At 46.7% G+C, this 21,985-nt stretch overlaps 1 protein-coding gene across 1 annotated transcript in view; it reads right to left on the bottom strand.

Annotated features, from left to right (window-relative positions):
- Positions 1-21,985, bottom strand: part of megf11 (multiple EGF-like-domains 11) — a 188,667-nt gene that overhangs the window by 131,479 nt on the left and 35,203 nt on the right. The window contains exons 3-4 of the mRNA XM_042110215.1: positions 9,632-10,008; positions 1,741-1,862 (exon numbers count right to left, since the gene is read on the bottom strand). Of these exons, the coding sequence (XP_041966149.1) occupies positions 1,741-1,862; positions 9,632-9,739 (230 nt within the window). The 5' untranslated portion in view covers positions 9,740-10,008. The remainder of the gene's footprint in view (positions 1-1,740; positions 1,863-9,631; positions 10,009-21,985) is intronic.

Genomic DNA, 21,985 nt, shown 5'->3' with positions numbered 1-21,985 from the left:
CATGGTGACGGCACACACACACACACACACACACACACACACACACACACCAAAATTAAACAACAAAATCTTCTTGGTGCTCTGGTGCTCCGACACTGGATAGGTCATATATCTCAGACCGGCGTTTTCTCCTCTCCTCCCCTCTCCTCTCCCTTTCTCTCCTCCCCTCTCCTCTCCCTTTCTCTCCTCCCCTCTCTTCTCCCTTTCTCTCCTCTCCTCCCCTCTCCTCTCCCTTTCTCTCCTCTCCTAACCTCTCCTCTCCCTTTCTCTCCTCTCCTAACCTCTCCTCTCCTCTCTCCTCTCCTCCCCTCTCCTCTCCCTTTCTCTCCTCTCCTCCCCTCTCCTCTCCCTTTCTCTCCTCCCCTCTCTTCTCCCTTTCTCTCCTCTCCTCCCCTCTCCTCTCCCTTTCTCTCCTCTCCTAACCTCTCCTCTCCCTTTCTCTCCTCTCCTCCCCTCTCCTCTCCCTTTCTCTCCTCTCCTAACCTCTCCTCTCCCTTTCTCTCCTCTCCTCCCCTCTCCTCTCCCTTTCTCTCCTCTCCTCTCCACTCCACTCCTCTCCTAACCTCTCCTCTCCCTTTCTCTCCTCTCCTCCCCTCTCCTCTCCCTTTCTCTCCTCTCCTCCCCTCTCCTCTCCCTTTCTCTCCTCTCCTCTCCACTCCACTCCTTTCTTCTCCACTCCTCTTCTCTCTTCTCCTCTCCCTTTCTTTCCTCTCCTCTTCTCTCCTCTCTGGCTCTGTGCGGTGCGGGGTGTGTGCGAATGGTAATTAGATTCTTGCGTATTTGTCTTAACCGACACCGGCAAGTACAACTAATAATTATTCAGGCAATGTGGCAGCCGGGTGGGGATTGATTGGGATAAGAGAACCCTGATCAATCCACTTCTGTCCATTACATTTTTAGCTTTTTCTTCCTCCATCTTCCTCCTCCTGCTCCGCCTCCTATGCCAGCAGTCCGCTTACGGCTATGTGTGTGTGTGTGTGTGTGTGTGTGTGTGTGTGTGTGTGTTGTGCATGTGTGACTCGCGCTCTGGTTAGATCAATACCGTCCCGGGCCTTCGGTGGACATAATTGGACTCGCGGGTTGACGACAGAGCACCAAAACAAACCTCCTGGCAGCCCTCAGATGGCTGTGTCTACCCTGCCTCCTGAGGAACCAGATGGAGGGGGGAGAGAGAGAGAGAGAGAGAGAAAGAGAAGAAGAGAGAGAGAGACAGACATGAAAAGAAACAAAGAAAGAGAAACATTCACGAGAAGTGGGAGGTGAGGGAGCAAGAAAGAAAAAATCAGAGAAAGAAAGAAAGAAAAAGAGAGAGAAAGAGAGAGAGAGCGAGAGAGAGAGAGAGAAATAACTGTCTGGAGACTCGGATATGTGGGCTGTGCATAGGGGAACAAGGCATCAGTTTTCCTCAAGCTGAGATCAGTGCCAGGCCAACAATTAGTAAATGGTTTCCTTCATCCAACCCCGTCGCCTTGATTTGCTGTACAAGTCCAAGGAGGAGACACAAAGGACAATGGGCTGCTTGTTTGCTAAGCTTGTCTCACCTGGAGTGATTAAAGCTGCCCCAGCTCCCACCCCCCCACACACACGCAGGACACCACAACACAAGCACAAAAATAACCATGAACAAACACACACACGCACACACACACACACACACACACACACACACACACACACACACACACACACACACACACACACACACACACACACACACACGACACGGCTGCTCCGGCTCACCTCTCCCAGTGGCTGCAGACGTTGGGGTCTTCTGGGTTGAGGCTCCATACGCTGGTAATGAGGCCCAGTACAGCGAGCAGAGACTTTACTAATGGGGCACCCTGTCCAGCCAGCATGGCTCCCTACACAACACAGCACAGAGGAACAGAGGAGGAGGAGAGAGAGAGATGAGAGGAGGGAGAGAGAGAGGAAGACGAAGAGAAAGGGCAGAGGAGAGAGAAAAAGAGAAGAGGGCAGAGAGAGGGAGAGAGAGAGAGAGGGAGAGAGAGAGAAAGAGATGATGGGAGGGAGAGGGAGAGGGAGAGAGAGAGGGAGAGAGAGAGAGAGAGAAAGAGATAATGGGAGGGAGAGGGAGAGAGAGATGAGGGGAGGGAGAGGAAGGGCAGAGGAGAGAGAGAAAAAGAGAAGAGGGCAGAGAGGGAGAGAGAGACAGAGGTGGAGATAGAGAGGGTAAAGTAAAGGGGAGACAGAGGGAGAAACAGAGAGGGAGATGGAGAAGAGAGATAAACAAGAGAGAAAAAGAAAAAAGAAAACAAGGAGACAGAGCAAAGAGAGGAGAGGAGTGAAAGAGAGAGAAAGTAAGAAAGAGTGTGATAAAAATGTATGTTGTACACTTCCACAAAGCTGTCTGACATGCAATTACCCACACAGTACAGTTTTGTTCAATATTGCGACAAGCACCAAAGTTCAACATTGATTCAGTTTTACAAGGCTCTGCTGGCCTGAGGACTTGGGCTGCATGAAATGAATGAATGATTGTACGTATATGAATTAGGGCTGTCAAACTATTACCGCGATTAATCACTTGAATTTCTAGTCAATCGCGATTAATCACATATTTTATCACATGATTCATTTCTGAATTCATTTCTGAACTTTCCAGAAGTCCATTTTAACAATGTAAAGCAATTCTTACCAGTGTATATTGATTGGGATTCAAATGAAAGCAAATAAAGTTACTTTATGAACTTAACTTACTTACTTAACTTAACTAAAACATATTTGATTATTTCAAATTAAATTTCAAAAGATGTGCAGCGGGCCTGAGGCAACACAATGTATTCTTCAGAAATATAGTTAATATTTGAAACTGAAATAAATGCTACAGCAGAAGTGCATGCACAAAATGTACACACATTATAAAGGGCCTAACAAACAAAAAATACTCCATATATCCTATATTCATGTGATGGCCACAGCCACACATGGTAACGCAAGCCCTCACTTTACAAATGTACATTATTAGTTTCTTTTGGTACATCATGAATTTGCTGCACATGTTATTGTTTGCAGTCACATGTGCTATTCTATTCAAATAACTCACTCAACATTTTGTTTCATTTTTGGCGTTGGGGGCGTTCCCTTCCTGGTTGGGCAAAGGCGTGGCTGAGGGCTGAGAGGACCTAAGTCTGGGTGCCGACCGTACCACGTCTGCCATGTGCCCGAGGGGGGAATTTGGCCTTAGTTACTTTGCTCTGTGTTATGATTTAAGTCTATGTATTTAGTTTATCCCCTTTTTGTGTCCTTTGGTTTGGCCAAGCCGATATATATGTTCCCTTTTGTTTCATTGTGTCAGGTCAGTTTTTTGTTCAGACTATGTCACGTTAGTTGTGTCTTTAGTGTCATTATACTTTTAGTTGACCTCTTTTATAGGCCTAATTATCAGTTTGTAGACTTTGTAAATTTTTGATCATTCTTTGGGTAATAAAAACCCTCCATTTTGAACCAAACCTCCTTGTGTCCTCATGCCTCACTGATCGGTCCCTTACAATTCATTATCTTTGAGTTCAGTTGAAAATAAGGAAGTTTTCATATTGAGAAATATGCACAAGTGCATGTGCAAAATGTAGCCTAGGCCTACAGCACATTTCAATGAAGTGCATAACAAACAGAAATAGCCTAGTCTATATCTCAATTAGCTCAATTGTTTAGTTCCGTTCACGTGTAACAGTGTAGGACAATGTTTAGCTCGTAGATTAGTGTCACGGTTTGAGGTTTTGTGTTTTGGTTTGGGACTTTTAGTTTGTAGTTTGACATGTGTTCTCTTGTTTACTTCCTGTTGTCGTTACTTCCTGTGCCCTGTGTTCCTTTATTCCATGTTTCTTGTTTCCGCCCCTCACCTGAGTCTTGCTAAGTTATTAGTCTGATTAGTGCCTTGTTCCATGTTCACCTGTGTCTCCTTGTTTTTGCCCTGTCGTCTGTGTCCTTTGATTACCTTTGATGTATAGGAACGTCACATATTACCAACCGTCACGTATGTCCAACCTCTTATGTGTATGTGTCACTTAATATTCATTTCTATACAAACCAAGACGGCGGATTCCTAAAGAAACGCAAGCACCCACACCATAAGTTTATCTAAATTATGTACCAAAAATTACATTTTACCGTGACTCGAAGAGCTGTAACAGTGTTGTAAGGCTGCATGTACAAATCCACTTGGAGCTCCAGTGGAATTTTGATTTGCCGACGAGAATTCTCAGGCTAACCGTTCATGTGCCTGAGAAAGGTTGGGAATAGCACCCACCAGTAAACAAAATCGGATATTTCAAGCAGTGAAAGCCCCGGTAAGAACCAAACTAGATTTTGTTCAAATCTACACACCTATGGCTACTGAAAAATGTAAGGTTCATTTAGCAAATGTTATTTTAAAGTATTAAAGGAACCATATGTAAGATTGTGGCCAAAACTGGTACTGCAATCGCTTTAAAATTACTGTAGAGCGGTGTATCCCCTCCCCCTTCCCCCTGACTCGAGGTTGCCAACCCGGATGCCGAAACACTACTGACTTTGTGATTAGTAGATAGGTAGAGGGTGGCGCATCAAGCCAAAACACAACATCAACATCAGTTGAGGGCTGCAACTTCACTTTTTAAATGACAATATCCTGGCCGGACTACTGTTGTCAGTGATATAAGTATTTGGAATGAACATGATTTCTTAATGTCTAGTGACATATCAGGGCCAAAACATCGGTGTTTTAAGAATTTTCGAACAAAATGGTTGGTAATTAGCACGTTTACGATTAGGTCGCTGTCTTTGTCATGACCCTTGCTTCATTGTGTTTTGTCATGGTTGTTGTGTTACTGTGTCCTTTGGGTCGAACCTTATCCTGCAGCTATAGCTTAAACTTGAAGTGCTTTGGTGATACACCGGCGCGGACACACATCAGCAGCAAAGTTTTTTTTAACTTGCAAACAGGATGAACATTGGATTTTATGGAGCGGCGCCGACAACACAGAACTGAATGGTAATTTACAGTGGCGACGGCAAAGTGCGATGCTGGTGTGCGGAGTTGTATTGAGAACAGTGTAATTGAATGGAATTGAACGTGGAGTGTTCCACACTCTTGTTGGCGCCGGTGTCCCCAGCATTTGAAGCGCAATTCAGCCGACCGGGAGTTCAGAACTGCGTTGGTGTTTATTATCCCCTTGACTACAGGAGGAGGACTATCAAAGGACCAAAATAGTAGCAGCCAAAGAGGATCGTTGATAACAGAACAAGTGACGGTGTAAAATAAAAAAATCTTTGGCGGCACGCGATTAATGCGATTAAAAGAATTGAATGTGTTATGCTTGGTCCTTAATTGCATCATGATTAACGCGTTAATACTGACAGCCCTAACGTGTGTGTGTGAACATGTGGAGGACACAGGGCGTCCCCGCCACCTGACAGTGACAAAATAGGAGCCAGGGGAGCGATTTGTTCTGATCCTCAGGATATTTTATTATGCCTGACGGCTGAGGGACACACATGTATGATACATAAACATGACAGAGACAGATGTATGTCAACAACACACACACACACACACACCTGCATACACACACACACACACACGCATGCACACATACACACACAAACACAGAGGCACCCATGCATGCAAACACACACACACACACACACACACACACACACACACACACACACACACACACACACACACACACCTGCATACATCCACACAGGCACACATACAAGCAAAAGACACATACACAAACACACACACATGATAAATAGACGTGACAGTGACAGATGTGCGCCATGTGATATGCCACCTCCGCTGTTTGCAGCAGAGGGTACCTGAATGACAGCAGGAGATGAGTGTGATTGCCACATATCCACCGCTGGCAGGGGATAGGAAACAGTCCACTGACGCAGAACAGGGGGGCTACAGAGCTACAAATACTGTGCCAGCTACAAAAAGCTTTCTAAAAGAGCTACATGAACTAGCCTCAGAAATAAACAGGAAGCTAGTGGCCTTGCATGACATGGTAGCTGTCCAGGGTCCTGAAACACACCAGTGGTCCCCACAGATATGCACTAGTGTTCAAAAGTTTGGGGTCACTTAGAAATGTCCTTATTTTTGAAAGAAAAGCACTGTTTTGTTTTCAATGAAGATACAGAATACAGTCTAGACATTGTTAAAGTGGTAAATGACTATTCTAGCTGGAAACGGCTGATTTTTAATGGAATATCTACATGCAGAGGCTTATTTTCAGCAACCATCACTCCTGTGTTCTAATGGTACACTGTGTTAACTAATCGTGTTAAAAGGCCTATCACTCCTGTGTTCTAATAGTACACTGTGTTAACTAATCGTGTTAAAAGGCTAATTGATGATTAGAAAACCTTTGTGCAATTATGTTAGCACAGCTGAAAACTGTGCTGATTAGAGAAGCTATAAAACTGGCCTTTATTTGAGCTAGTTGAGTATCTGCAGCATCAGCATTTGTGGGTTCGATTATACTCTAAAAATGGCCAGAAAAAGAGAACTTTCTTCTGAAACTCTTCCTGTTCTCAGAAATGAAGGCTATTCCATGTGAGAAATTGCCAAGAAACTACAACGGTGTGTACTACTCCCTTCAGAGAACAGCACAAAGGGGCTCTAACCAAAATAGAAAGAGAAGTGGGAGGCCCTGGTGCACAACTGAGCACGAGAACAAGAACATTAGAGTCTCTAGTTTGAGAAACAGACGCCTCACAGGTCCTCAACTGGCAGCTTCATTAAATGGTACTCGCAAAACGCAAGTCTCAACGTCCACAGTGAAGGTGACTCCAGGATGCTGGCCTTCTAGGCAGAGTGGCAATATATGGCCATATCTGAGACTGGCGAATAAAATTGAAAGATTAAGATGGGCAAAAGTGGGAGATTTGTACAAGGTAAAAGGGATTTTGAATAAGGAAGTCGATTTTGATTTTGATTCGATTTTGCAATGCCATGGCATACCCTGTGGACAGCGCTTGATTGGAGCCAATTTCCTTCTACAACAGGACACTGACCCAAAGCACACCTCAAAACTATGCAAGAACTATTTAGTGAAGAAACAGTCAGCTGGTATTCTGTCTGTACTGGAGTGGCCAGTATGCAGTCACCATATCTCAACCCTATTGAGCTGTTGTAGGAGCAGCTTGACCGTATGGTCCGTAAGAAGTGCCCATCAAGCCAATACAACTGTGGGAGGTGCTAAAGGAAGCATGTGGATTACCTCACAACAAACAAATTGACAGCTAGAATGCCAAAGGTCTGTGTATAAGGCTGTAATTGCTGCAAATGGAGAATTCTTTGACGAAAGCAAAGTTTGAAGGACAAAATTATTATTTCAAATAAAAGTCATTATTTCTAACCTTGTCAATGTGTTGACTATATTTTCTATTTATGAATAAAAGTGTGAATTTTCATGAAAAACATGGAATTGTCTGGGTGACCCCAAAGTGTTGAACGATAGTGTACAGTGTACATATATAAATGAACTGCTATTGATACTACAGTAATAAACTCCTGCATCATTACTCATTACTAACCATTATTTTGCAGATATGGCTATAGCCCCATTATGATTTGTGATGTAATTAACAGCTATAACTGTAAAGTTGTAATATCAGCTATAATATGTGTTTATGTAGATGTCGTAGACCTAGGGACATCTGTATTGCAGGGAACAATATGTACTGACATGAGAAGTGTATTTTCATGACATCGCCCAGCTTGGGGTTTGAATACGTGAATGGGGGACTGGTAAGCTTGCTTCACTTGGCAGATGTCCAGGGTATTGAAATGCTTTGAGGCAGTCATGCGGTGGATCTCCAGGGACACTGCACATGGTTTAAGAGTGACTCTATTAGAGGGACGATGCTGGACATATACAGAGTCCAGGATGTAAAAGGTCAGGCCAGCTTAAATAAAAAGCAGACGTCAGGAGAAAGACACCTGCCAATCATCCCAATTAGTTTTCTTAAATAGTGACAGCTCTAATTAGCTCTAAAATAATGACAAACCTTTTAAGCTCCTCTGAGCAAATGAAAACAAACCAAAACAAGACAAAACAAAGCTTGACCATTGCCACAGGCACAGCTGGCAAATAATCAATTTCCTCATTGCACTTCTCCCCACAAAGATAATTGCGTTTGTTTATTGGTCTTGCAGAGCAAAGAAAGGTTTCAATGTGTGAAGCTTGCTGTTCGAGAGATTTATCTAATGCTAACAAACACTTTGCTTCAATTGTGTGATACAAAACACCTTTGTGTTACTGAGCGTGTGTGTGTGTGTGTGTGTGTGTGCCTTCCGAAAAAACACACAACACAGTCCATTAATTTGAAGCTGTGGCAGCTAGTCTATGAAGGCGCAATTATGCATGTGTGCTTTATCAGAGACTTGTGAAACACTTAACTTATAATCCAAATTCTACAATTACAAACATGACACACATCATTATAATAAAGTGTGTGTGTGTGTGTGTATGTGTGTGTGTGTGTACACTCTGCTTAAATGCCTGTGTTAGCTGTGTCCAATAACGTAGGCTATGACACTCTGTTAATCCATGTGGGTGTGTAGCTCATTCACAAACGAGAAAAAATCAATATGGCTCCACCACTCCCACTAAGTACCAGTTCATCTGGGGAGTAACCAGGGCTGAAGTCATGGTCATCTTTAGAACTGTGTGTGTGTGTGTGTGTGTGTGTGTGTGTGTGTGTGTGTGTGTGTGTGTATGACTGTGTGTGTCTGTGTGTGTGTGTGTGTGTGTGTGTGTGTGTGTGTGTGTGTGTGTGTCTAACTAAACAAATACTGTGTGAACTGAACCGCTGATGATCCCCAAGCACTTGTCCTACAGCATTTTGTTTTTATAAGTAGGCTCTACAGTATTGAATTTTTCTCCAGGAAAACTGTCCACTTTACAGCGTTTCAGCACATTTTCCACCAGCTTAAAGTCTACCGCACCAAATCAATCATAATACGAAGATGACTTTAAGAGGAAGAGATCAATGCCTTCATATAGATTTCTGATTAAGTTGGGGCCCATATATTAATGATTATTGTCTTTAAAGCGGGAACAATTGGCCCTTCATTAAAATGCATGTGAGGCTAGAAATTCGGGACACTCGGGACACAATGAATCAAATGAGCCAGAGTCCGAGTTCTCACTCCAGCTCCCCACAGGACACTGATAAAGGTCTGTGACATCATACTACCTGCATTATACCACAGGACACTGATAAAGGTCTGCGACAACATACTACCTGCATTATACCACAGGACACTGATAAAGGTCTGTGACAACATACTACCTGCATTATACCACAGGACACTGATAAAGGTCTGTGACAACATTCTACCTGCATTATACCACAGGACACTGATAAAGGTCTGTGACAACATACTACCTGCATTATACCACAGGACACTGATAAAGGTCTGTGACATTACACCTCTGTGGAAGAGAGGATGGAAATAAATGGAGTCTGATTTGTGAGTGCAGTGTAGTGTTGTGATTCATTTCAACATGATAACAGCTGGTGCAGGAGGGGCGGATTGAAGAAATGTGTGTGTGTGTGTGTGTGGGGGGGGTGATAGAATAGAGAAGCGATGATGATGAAATGCTTTGGCACTCACAGTAAAGAGGACGTTTTGTGGAGAAGAAAGACTGTGACTGGCTGGAGATCCTGGGGACAGATCCGAGTCTGTATCCGTGCCCTCAGCACTGGACACACACACACACATACACACACACACACACACACACACAGCGAACCCTGGTCCAGAGAGCTGAGCCTTTGAAGAAGAGGGTGTAGGTGTGGACACGAGGCCTTGCTGAGTGGTTAAGTGGGTCGCTGGAGACTAGACCAACCTCTGGGCACCAGGCCAGGCACTGGGCAGGCAGAGACTGGCACACAGGCGGACAGACCTGGGGCTGGCGATGAGGGTGAGGTCTGGGCACTGGACTCACAGAGAGGTCCACTGGCTGGGAGACCTGAGCTGCACTTTGAGACCTGCAGGGGAGACAAGGGCAAATGCTATGAGTCCACTCCGTATGCATATGAGGATGTTTACACAGACACCACTGTGGCTCTCTCCTAACCCCCCCCCCCCCTCTCAACTCATTCTCCCTCCTTCTCTCTCTCTTTCTCTCCCCCTCCCTCATTCTCAATGCCCCTCTCCCTTCCTCTCTCTCTCTCTCTCTACCTCAACCCCTCTTTCCATCTCCCCTGTCTCCCTCTCTCTCTCTCTCTCTCTCTCTGTCTCTGTCTCTCTACCTCACCCCCTCTTTCCATCTCACCCGTCTCTCTCTCCCCCTCTCTCATTCCCAGTGCCCCTCTCATCCCTCTCTCTTTCTCCCTATGGGTAATTGTGTATGGTCTGTTCAGAGGAGCCAGACATATATCACACTATAGGTCTGAACATCATGAGGCATGAGGGCCTGTGGCCTGAGGAGGTGTAATGTTTATCCCGTTTACTGCTCTTCACATTTCTAAACGTGTTTCACTCATCAGGGCAAGGCTCGTGGTAGCATCCATGATTTAAAGGATGCTCAGCATTGATTAAGAGGTGTGTTGCGTTCGAGGGTTAGAGGGAAAAACACATCCTGTTAGCATCGGTTTTTCAACAAGATACATCTCAGCGTTTTTTCACCAGAAAAATAGACGGAAGACAAAATGCTGTAGCCTTGCTTGAGCTTGAGAGATTCAGAAAAAAGAGAGGGGTAAATGCACATAATAGGGAGAACGATTTAGAAGAGAGAGAGAAAGAAAGAAAGAGAGAAAGAGTGAGACAGAGAAAGAAAGAGAGAAAGAGCGAGACAGAGAAAGAAAGAGAGGGAGAGATTGAGGAAAACAATTCAGTTGGGCAAATCAATAAATATGCCCTCCAAACAAATTTCACAGAAGAAGAAATGCTACAATACCCAACCTCCCAAAGCAACCATGGGGTCATCACAACACAAGACAATAAAAAAGTACATCAGTTTACTTTGTTCACTTCATCTGCCTGAGAATTTTTCAAAAAGACAATTCATATAATATTGCTAATTAAGTCATAACAACTTGATTAAAACAACTTCAAAAATCCCACTTGGCAACAGGGTGAGTATTTCTGAGCTATCATGCCTCCTCTGTAGTCTGCTCTGTCTTTATTGTGTCCTATATAGTCTGCTGAAGAAACATGGTGAGATGTGTGTCTCCTACGCCATAGACAGCACATTGTTCATATGCATGACCAATACAACAGCAAGCCACCCTGTCTCCCCTCAGGCATGGTCTGGCCCAAGTGGGGGCTGTTGGAGGGAGGTTGTGTGTGTGTGTGTGTGTGTGTGTGTGTGTGTGTGTGTGTGTGTGTGTGTGTGTGTGTGTGTGTGTGCATTAGTAGTCTGAATGCTCATCAGCCTCATCACAACGGAGCCTTGTCCGTCCCCCTCCAGAGGCCAAAGGTCGTCACACTCACCGCAGTCTTAACAGGGCTTAGCATCAGAATGAGACATAACAACAAATAAGCGAGACACAAACAACATACAACAAAGGACCCCCCCCCCCCCCCCCCATCTCTCAACCTCTCATCCTATTAGTCCGTCTCTCTCATCAAGCACAGTTATACAGCTGCTCCCCTCATAGGAATAAATACTGCTTGTTATCTTGTACTGAGCAGAATTTACATTATAACAACACATCATCAGTAAGGTAAGCCTAACCCAGTCTAATCTATACCAAGAAGGTCTAACCCAGCTCACATTCCCTAATAGTGGGTGAAGCATCCAACACTTGGTAAATTCTACTTCACCGTAATAGGAAGAGCCGACATCGAAGTTATCCCTGTGGTAATGTTTCGGACGCCTCCTGCAGAAAACCAAAAAAGCCAGAGGATTGTGAGAGCTCCCTTTTGACAGACTGTATTTATACTGAAAATGTGTGTGTGTGTGTGTGTGTGTGGTCAATGAGTGTATTATTAAGGTTCCGGTTGTTCTGAATTTATACAAATGAATTGATTCACAGTTTTCTTCACCATGATGGAGCCTGAAAATGTCACACCATCATTACAAATGGATGTGGGAGGATGAGCACACAAATTTGTTTTCTGTCCCCTCACAAGCTGAAATGAAACAACAGCAATGTCAGCCCCCCCCTCTTGTGACTGGTCGCTTCTTAGCATCACAGTCAAATTTGAATGACCCTGTTTGAAATTCTCCGAAGGCATCGGAGATGCTCTCACACACACACACCTTGAAACGTCGGCATGCCCAGGAATGAAGCCGCGAGGAACGCGAGCCGAGTGCTATTAACCCACGCAGGCAGGCAGGCACGCAGGCAGGCAGGCAGGCAGGCAGTAAGCCTATTCAGCAGGCAGGACACAGACACTATCACTGCTCTCATTACCAGGCATAATGAAGGGTATAATTAAATAGTGACGTTAACTGAATGCGAGGTCGAAAGCTACGTTTTATACACCACACAGAGTTTATTCATGGTGTTTTTTACTATTCTGTGCTGTGTGAAAAGGATGTGTGCTGTGTGTTTGTGTGTGTGTGTGTGTGTGTGCGTGTGAGAAGGAAAAGCCGACTGCAGCGGGGGCCCCGCAAACACTGGGAAACGGAGCATAAGTGTGATTTCATTAAGCGCACTTCAATACCTTATGAGATTCTTGCCACCGTCGCATCAAAACAGCAAATCACCTGCAGACTTCTGCTGTAATCTAATAGATGATATCCAAAATCTACTGACACTTCACAAATAGCTCGGTTTCTCTTCAGAGCGAGAGAGAGAGAGAGAGAGAGAGAGAGAGAGAGAGAGAGAGAGAGAGAGAGGAGAGAGAGAGAGGAGAGAGAGAGAGAGAGAGAGTGTGAGATGGAGTCACTAAAATAGGGACGAGCATCTCTGTAATATTAAAATGCCAGGCTTCATCATGGTTCTGGTGTTGGCATGTGTTTTGACGTTGGGGTGAGGGGGGGTTCGGACGGAGAACAGTGGAAGAGGTAGACAGTATTGCAACCTTTGGCTGGAGTACAACTCATTGCAGACAGCCCACATTCACTGCTTATTACCCACCCGGGGTGGATAAGCCCAGAACAATAACGCACAGCCATCGATCAATACGCTGCTGATTGTACTGGAGGAATTGCTCTGTCCCGTGTGTGTGTGTGTGTGTGTGTGTGTGCGTGTGTGTGTGTGTGTATGCACTCGCGTCTTTGTGCCCAATCCGCAGTACCAGCATCCCTTCCTGTTCCTCTACCCCCCCTCCTTGCGTGTGTGTGTGTGTGTGTGTGTGTGTGTGTGCCTTCCTCCTCTGTTGGTTATCTGCACCTCATACAAAGTGGCCTCGCTCTGAAAAAGACACAATAGTCTAAACAGGGAGAGCAGGAGGAAAAAAAATCAACTTCCTGCCACAGAGGGCAAACAGCTTATTTAGGCCGTGGGTTACCAAGGGGAACCGACTAACAAGATACCTCCTGTCTAAAGTTCGTCCAGGCCAGGTAAGTAAGGTGGTGTGTTTATGTGTGTGTGTTTGTGTGTGTGAGTTTGTGCGTGTGTGTGTGTTTCTGAACACCCTCCTGGTGTCGCTCTCTCCCCTCCCCTGAGTCTATAGCATATCGACATCAGACTTCTGTCTTCTGGCCCGAGGGGGGAGAGCAAGACAATGACCAGCTGTCTCTTTCTCAAAACACACACATGCACACATAACTACACACATACACAGACACACAAACAGAGAGAGAGAGAGAGAGGGAGAGAGACCAGTAAACACAAACACAGTAATACAAATACACATACATACACATAAACAAATACAAATCCTCCACTCAAACCTGGAGCCACCCAAACAAACACAGGACAAAACATGAACTCATTATGTCCCCACTCCACACATGCTCACAGCCGCATAAACTCATTCTCTCACTCTCTCTCTTTCTCTCTCTCTCTCTCTCTCACACACACACCCACACACACACACACACACACACACACACACACACACACACACAACACACACAAAGCTCCTGACTGTCAAACAGCAAACTCAAGCAAGCAAGCCGCGTGTTTTCAGAGTGTGACTTATTAGAACACAACGCAATTACCCAGATATCCCCTGGGCCCTCAGCATCTGTGCCTCTCTCTGTGAGGACTGCGTTGGCAGCAGCACCGTCGACCCCCCCTCCCCCCTGTCCCCCAATCACCCCTTACCCACCATGGGGCACCAAGCTGGCTCTAAGAGTCATCTCGGTCTTTACGCAATTATTTATTCCCACATTCATTTGCCCATGGCTGGAGTCTATTTGCGTATAATTGAGACCATTTGAAATGGAAATCATTCACGGCTTTGCCACTGAACTCTCCTCAAAAGTCCAGCAATGGGAGAAACGCACTCATGAACACACACACACACACACACGACCATCAAACGTGGCCAGCAGGATACCTCCGTCATGCAACACCACTCCTCCGGTCGGGAAAAAAAACAAACATCGCCGTGCGTCTGGCCAAAGTGCTTTATTAGATTATCTTTTTAGGGCCGAAGATGAATATTGGTGATTTCCATATAAATGAGCGAACTGAACAGCCCAAGGTTTTATGTTTCTCTACTCTTAGAAAGCAATAAATCTCATTTTAAAGAGCGAGAGAGGAAAATAAATATCTGCAGCCTAAAGTGCTGTGTGCCCCTCGGCACAGATGCCAGGCACGAGTGTGGTGCCCACACGGAATGCCCAGTTAGAGTTCTGACAGGGGCCACCTAGGCAGAGAACGGGTCATTAAGAGATCTGCATCATTACTAAGGCCATGGTCTGTAAAACTACTGGGCAGCTACTCCACTTCACTTCTCTCATCTGCATCAATCTGCTAAACTATGCGTGTGTGTGTGTGTGTGTGTGTGTGAGAGAGTGTGTAAAATGTGTGTGAGAGAGTGTGTGTGTGAGAGAGAGAAATTGAGTAAATTAATGAGTATATGTCCTTATGTGTGTGTGTTTGTGTGTGTGGAGAAGATGAGAATATGTATGTGTGTGTGTGTGTGTGTGTGTTAGGAAGATGAGAATGCGCATGTGTGTCTGTGTGTGTGTGTGTTAGAAAGAGATTATGTGTTTGTGTTTGAGAGATGAGAATGTGTGTCTCTTATGCGTGTGTGTGTGTCTGTTTGATGGATGAGAATGTGTGTTTGGTGCGCTTGTGTGTCTGAACCCCTTTGTGGGCCGCAGGCTGGGTCAGCAGTTATAAAAGCTGTTATGTTATGTAGGGTTCAAAGACAGAAATGCCTTTCCACCATCAGCCCCCATCCCTCTCTGCCGAATGCCCATGGTCCCCAACAGGTGTTCAGCGGCCCAGTGATCCAGGCAAACCTTCGCGCACACACACACACACACACACACGTGCACACATATACACACACACACATACACACACAAAAGAAACAGATTCATCCCCTCTCCTAGGGTAACAAGATCTGAACAAACGCACAACAACCTGCCTCGCATCTCTCTTAAACACATGCCATCTCATTCAGCACATAAGCCTATCAGGCCAAACAGTCCTCTGTCTCTGATGACTGTGTGTGTGTGTGTGTGTGTGTGACACCTTGTGAGCGCTGGGCTGTGGCGCGAGCCGTCGGTGAGGGAGCCACCTGGTCAAGCCTGCAGGTCATTTAACAGGAGCTTTAATTCCATGGTTGGTGCCACCGCCACAACCGCCACCACCCGCCACCACCGCCACCAACCCGCTACTGCCCACCGCATGGTTTATTCATGCTGGAGGGCACCGGCCATCACGACTCACATAAATCAGAGCGGACCGCTCCTCCTGTCTCACATCGGTCACAGGACCAGGGGACAGAGAGGGAGGGGGGGGGGGAGAGAGAGGAGAGAGAGAAGGTGGAGGAGAGAGGGAGAGAGAGGAGGAGAAGAGAGGGGGAGAGACAAAGGGAGAGGGAAGAGAGAGGAAGAGAGAGGAGGAGGAGGAGAGAGGGAGAGAGGAGGAGAAGAGAGGGGGGGGAGACAAAGGGAGAGGGAAGAGAGAGGAAGAGAAGAGGAGGAGGAGGAGGAAGGGGGTGAGAGGAGGAGAAGAGAGGGGGAGAGACAAAGGGAGAGAGAGAAGGAGGAGGAGAGAGGGAGAGAGGAGGAGAAGAGAGGGGGAGAGACAAAGGGAGAGGGAAGAGAGAGGAAGAGAGAGGAGGAGGAGGAGGAAGGGGGAGAGAGGAGGAGAAGAGAGGGGGAGAGACAAAGGGAGGGAGGGAGAGGAGGGAGAGGAGGAGGAGAAGGAGGAGGGAGTGAGTGAATGAGAGAGAAAAAGTGAAAGAGAGGGAGGGAGACAGAGAAAACAAGGAAGAGGGGGGCTAATCTTACTGCCATCGCTCATCTGAATAACCTTGCTTCAACCACAGGGTTCAACACCGTCTCTCTCTCTCTCACACACACACACACACACACACACACACACACACACACACACACACACACACACACAAGGAAACAGCAAGAGCAGGGAGGAGTGGAGAGAGGAGGAGAGAAGGAAGAAAAGAGAAAGAAGAGGAGATGGAAAGAGGAGCAGGGAACTGGGAGAAGGGGAGAAGGGGAGGAGGGGAGAAAGAAAGGGAGAAGAGGAGGGGAGAAAGAGAGGGAGAAGAGGAGAGGGGAGAGGAGCAGAGGGGGAGGGGGACAAAAACTGCAGGTGAAGAAAATGGGAAGAGGAGAACAGGAGAGAGGAGAAGAAGGATGGAGATGAGAACAGGAGAGAGAAGGATGAAGATGAGAACAGGAGAGAGGAGGAGAAGGATGGAGAAGTGAGTGTGAGGGAGAGGAGTAGAAGCACAGGTCTTCTTCATCATCTCACTGGATCAACACATTCATATCAGACAAAACAAACAAACAAGCAAACAAACACAAACAAACAACCAGCCCAGAGCTGCATCCACCTCACGTCCACCTCCGCCCAAGCAGTCTAAGCTCAGTCTAGTCTCTGGCTGCCTCTGTCCCTTGTGCCTGACTCAGAGCGTCCAACACAGCACTGGGGGACTCTGGTCCTATTCATACCTTCACTTCAGAGAGAGAGAGAGAGAGAGAGAAAGAGAGAATATGATAAAGAGAGAGAGAAAGAGGGAAGAGGGAGAGAATATGATAGATACAGAGTTTGGCTCATCTCTTTCAATTTCTGAAGCCATTTTCCTCAGCGCAAAAAAAAAGCTGAATTCCTGTCAGACTGGTTGTTGTTTGTCATGCAGTTTAAGCAAAGTAAAGACACCTGATAAAAAGATATAACAATCAGCATTACAACTTTCAACCAATCAGGTTCTTGTAGAGACAGGCAATATTTTTTTGGGGGGGATACGGATGTTAATTAAAGACAATCATGCTTCAAATCTTCCATCAAACTGATGGATTTCTCGCATACCAAAAATGGTATTGCCTATCTTGCAGTGTGAGCAGTTTCAACACACAATGTGTGCATAGCAAAGAAGTTTTTGATTGTGAGGAAAGACTAATTAAAATGTGTATTGAGTTATAAAAGCGCACGTGAACGTGACTGAGAAAGATCACACAATGTCCGTCTTGTATCAAAAGTAGAAATGATTCTTTTCACTGAATTCAGCACACTGAACTATATTTTGTGACAAACTCTGAGGAACCCTTTGGGGTCTGCAGCGCTGCATAAGTCATATGTCAATCAAATGATTCCCATGGTGATGAGAAGAATGTGCAATGATGCCTGGCACAGTCATCCATTTCCTGGTGTTAAGTGCCCACCCTTTTTTACAGGCTACTCTACGGTGGCCACCCTTTTATACAGGCTACTCTACGGTGGCCACACACTGTCCGGTGCCCAGCTGCCCGTGCTGCAGGATGCCCTCTTTGTCTGTCACCCACTCAAACGAGCCCATCTGACTTGGCATGGACCCAGTCCATTTGTCCCCCATTGATGCCATAATGATCAGGTGGCTCAGACACACACGATGGTGGCATATTGTCAGGCTAATTAGAACAAATTAGTGGTGCATCGCATGAGTGTGCCTGTATGTGTGTGTGTGTGTGTGTGTGTGTCTGTACGTATGTGTGTGTGTGTGTTAGTCACTCAAGGGGCTGGTTGAACTGGGAGATGGGCTTGGGGGGCCCTTATACTGACAGAAGGAACCTCTAGTGTCCTTGGCGATCACCGAGGGACCGATCCAGCCATGAAATCCAAATGAGAGCAGAATATTACATTTTTTTGTCGGGCTTGGCAGCGAGGCTGGAACGCGATGGCGCATACAAAACAAGCGGATTGGTTATTGCTTTTGCATTTTACGGTTCCTCAGCCACCCTCAGGCCAGGGCCAAAGTCAGCATAACCAAGAGACAAGCGAGGCTTTACACACACACACACACACACACACACACACACTCAAGGCAGAGGAGAGAAAGACAAAGAGAGACAAAGAGAAGAGTGAGAAAGCTGGAGAGAAAAGAGAGAGGTTGAGAGAAAGACAGCAACGTGAAAGAAAGAAAGGAACAGTAAAAGGTTGAAAAAGAGGGGGAGAAAGATGGAATGTTGAAAAAAAAAGGTGGGGGATCAAATAAAAGAAGAGTAAAGAGGATGAAAAGGTGAGAGGGAGAGAGAGAGAGAGAGAGAGGGAGAGCGATGGAGTCAAGGAGGCAGAAGAGAGAACAAGTCTCCATGAAATGCTGAAACAACAGCGCGGCCAGCCAGGGCAATTTTACAGCCCAGCAGTTCTCCACCTTAGCTGAGGGGCCCCCCACCTCTCCGCCTCTCCGCCCGCAAGCCCTCCGAGCACACCGGCCGTCTCTGTGTCTCCATTTATTCTCATGTCGCCGTCCCAGGACGACAGACCAGTCACCGGACGCAGCCGAGAAGAGAAAAGACAGAGAGAGAGAGAGAGATAGATTCGGCCCGAATGCCATGGGGAAACGATGCGTGACGACAAGACAAGAGAGTGTAACACCAAGATGACAATGACCACCCCCCCCCACACACACACACAGACACACACCCTTCCCAAACCACTCTCAGTCCCAAGATCCTTTGCAAAAGCACGGACATGACTAAGGTCTGAGGGATCCAGCATCCTAACGCCAACCTCACGTGTTAATGAAACAACATCCTTGAACAACATTCATAAAACAGCATCATTCCCATTCAAAACAAAGCGCCTCTCACAAAGGGCATCAGTCCAGTGTGGCCATCACTCCGTTTCCTCTCCCTCCATACAGCACTAAGATGAGAGACAGACGACATCTCCGGTGCATGGAGGGACAGATCAAATGAAGTACGTCGTCACCGAGTGCCGCAGAGAGTCATTAGGACTGGGCTGTGTGTAAAAAAAACATCTGTCGCACGCGCTGCTCACTATTAGGACTCACCAGGGAAACTCCCTCAGAGGCCTCCTCCCTATGCTAAACACCCACCCCCCCCCCCACACACACACACACACACACCTGCCCCCAGACGTCCTCGTCAAGGTCATTTCCGACTCCACCATTACAATTAACCCCCAGTCTCTCCGACACGGGGGCAGGGTGGAGAGGGGCAGGCTGGCTGCGGTCATCATTATGGGCGAATATAAATCCTTGCAGTTATCGGCTGCCCTCTTGCCTCCTGGACGTCTGTCGCCCGGGTGACGGGCCCCGGCCATCTCCAATTCTGCACGAGGTGCCATGGCATCGCTCTGTCTGCCGTGGGGGTGGCAGCGGCGCATTAAAGATACATGCCCCTGCTCCAGAGGAAGCGCTCGTCTTGGGACGTCCTTGAGAACCGGGCTCAGGCACCCCCCACCACCTACCCTCCCAGCACGCACACCGCACCGCTCACCGCGAACGGAGGCCACGCTGTGACGTGAAACGAAAGGGTACAGTCGAGCAGAACTGACTAGACACACACATACACACACACATGCACACAGAACTGACACAATGCATACTGTCACCACCAGACACACACACACACACACACCTACACACCTCGAGCAAAACCGACACAATGCATAACATCACCTCTCTCACACACACACACACACACCTCGAGTAGAACTGACACAATGCATACCATCAGCACATGCTACTTGCCAACATCCCTGCAGAAGAGAGTGACTTGGACAGGGAACCTGATTCCACACCTGGAGGACTGGAACCAACGAATGAGAAATGAAGACAGAGAATGAAGACAGGACCAGAGAGAGGAAGGGGAAGGACAGGAAAGAGAGAGGGAGATGAGTGATGATAGAGAGAGATAGAGTGGAGGAGAGAAAGGAGAGATAGAGTGGAGGAGAGAAAGGAGAGAGATATGAAGTCAAACAAGAATATTCCGTATCAGTGATACCAGAGGCTTTGACTCCCCTTAGATACTAAACATGAAACCACCTGACCACCACCAAACCTCCCCTGACACACCTTGCTTTTTCAAAGGCTGGAATGTTGCCCATTAATTGGTAAAAAACCATCCTCCACCATAATGAGTGTTCTCACCAAACTCTTAATAAGCAATGTCCACCCACAATCCCTGGACCTCAGACCTTATGAGACTTTAAATGAGCCAATTCCCAGTGGTTAAAGTGTGTGTGTGTGTGTGTGTGTGTGTGTGTGTCCACTAACTGTAATGTCTGTGTTTCTAAATGTGCATTCTTTTTACAGTTGGAATTTACATGAGAGCAAGATAAAAACTTGGAAAAACACAAAGAGATACAGAAGATAAACACAGTATAAGAACAAGAGAAAGAAAGAAAGAAAGAGAGGAAGAAAGAGAGAAAGAAATTATATATGCAAGTGAGAAAAGACATGTTGAGTCTCCTGCAACGACTATAGGGAGCAGCACATTCAAACTCCAGCATGTTGTGCAGAGGTAGGTGTGCATGTGTGTGTGTGTGTGTGTGAGAGAGAGAAAAGGGTGGAGGAGGTTGTGATTAATCTCAACCTCCCTCATTCTCCCAGTACAGCAAGACACACACACACACACAGGTCATTACGAGAGGTCCCCCAACACACGCGCGTGAACAAATGAGCCATTACCAGCATCAGTCAGACTCCAATTAAACAAGCCTCTCGGCCCCAGCCACTCGCAATCAGTGCCAATTAAAACCAGCCCCTCTACATTCCACAGTCGCTAATTACTCCTCGACACCCACAACATCTGACACACACACCCCCTCACCTCACCCCTCGCATTCGCCTCCCCCTGCACAGCCGTAGCTACTACAAAACAATCAGACGGATGATAATAATAATAGTGGTGGTGGTGGTTACAGTGCTCCTCTTTAAATCAATAATTAGTCTCTGGCCTTGGTCCTCCAGCACGGCACTCTAGCATCTCAGCGGACCTAGCAACAGCAGCGCCTAGCCCCTTCCACTCGTCCACTCCCTGCTCACGCTGCCCCTGCATCACAGGGCCCTGGTAGCGGTCACACTGGTGCCTTCCACACTGATGACCTGAAGACCAGCTCATGTTGAGCAGCTTCCAGCAACACTCTGGAAATGTAAATATAAAAGCTGTATTATAAATTCTGTTATTTATTTATTTGTTTATTTATTTACATCTTGCTACGAGTCACCTTTGAGGAGGACAAAGCGCTGATGTGTGTGAAGTGGTATCAGTGATGGGTGTGTGTGGGTGTCTAATGAGTGTTTCTGTGGATGAGATGCGGGCGAAATATTGCCGAGGCAGCAAATGTGTCTGTGGTGTGGCGCGGTGCGGAGCGGTGCTCGGCGCATAGCGGAAGAGAGATAAATATTACATGACAGACCCCCGGTGACCTCACCTGCACGATGGAGTCTCTGGGCCCCAGAGGGAAAAAGCGGCTCTACTGGGCCTCTCCATCTCTGAGGACGACCCCCCCCCCACACCCCCAACCCCCTTACATTCCATGACCCCCATCCCCTGTCAGAAGTCTCTCCATCTCTCTCTCAGCTGTGACCACCACCCTACCCGCCCCACACACACTCCTTAACCCTCTTTCTTCTCTACTTCTGTGATGCCCCTCTCCCTCCTCTCTCTTTGATGCCCCTTCCTTTCCAACC

This window comes from Alosa sapidissima, chromosome 11 (assembly GCF_018492685.1).
Source record: "Alosa sapidissima isolate fAloSap1 chromosome 11, fAloSap1.pri, whole genome shotgun sequence".
Taxonomy (NCBI): Eukaryota; Metazoa; Chordata; class Actinopteri; order Clupeiformes; family Clupeidae; genus Alosa; species Alosa sapidissima.
This window is presented reverse-complemented; position numbering and strand designations above follow the sequence as displayed.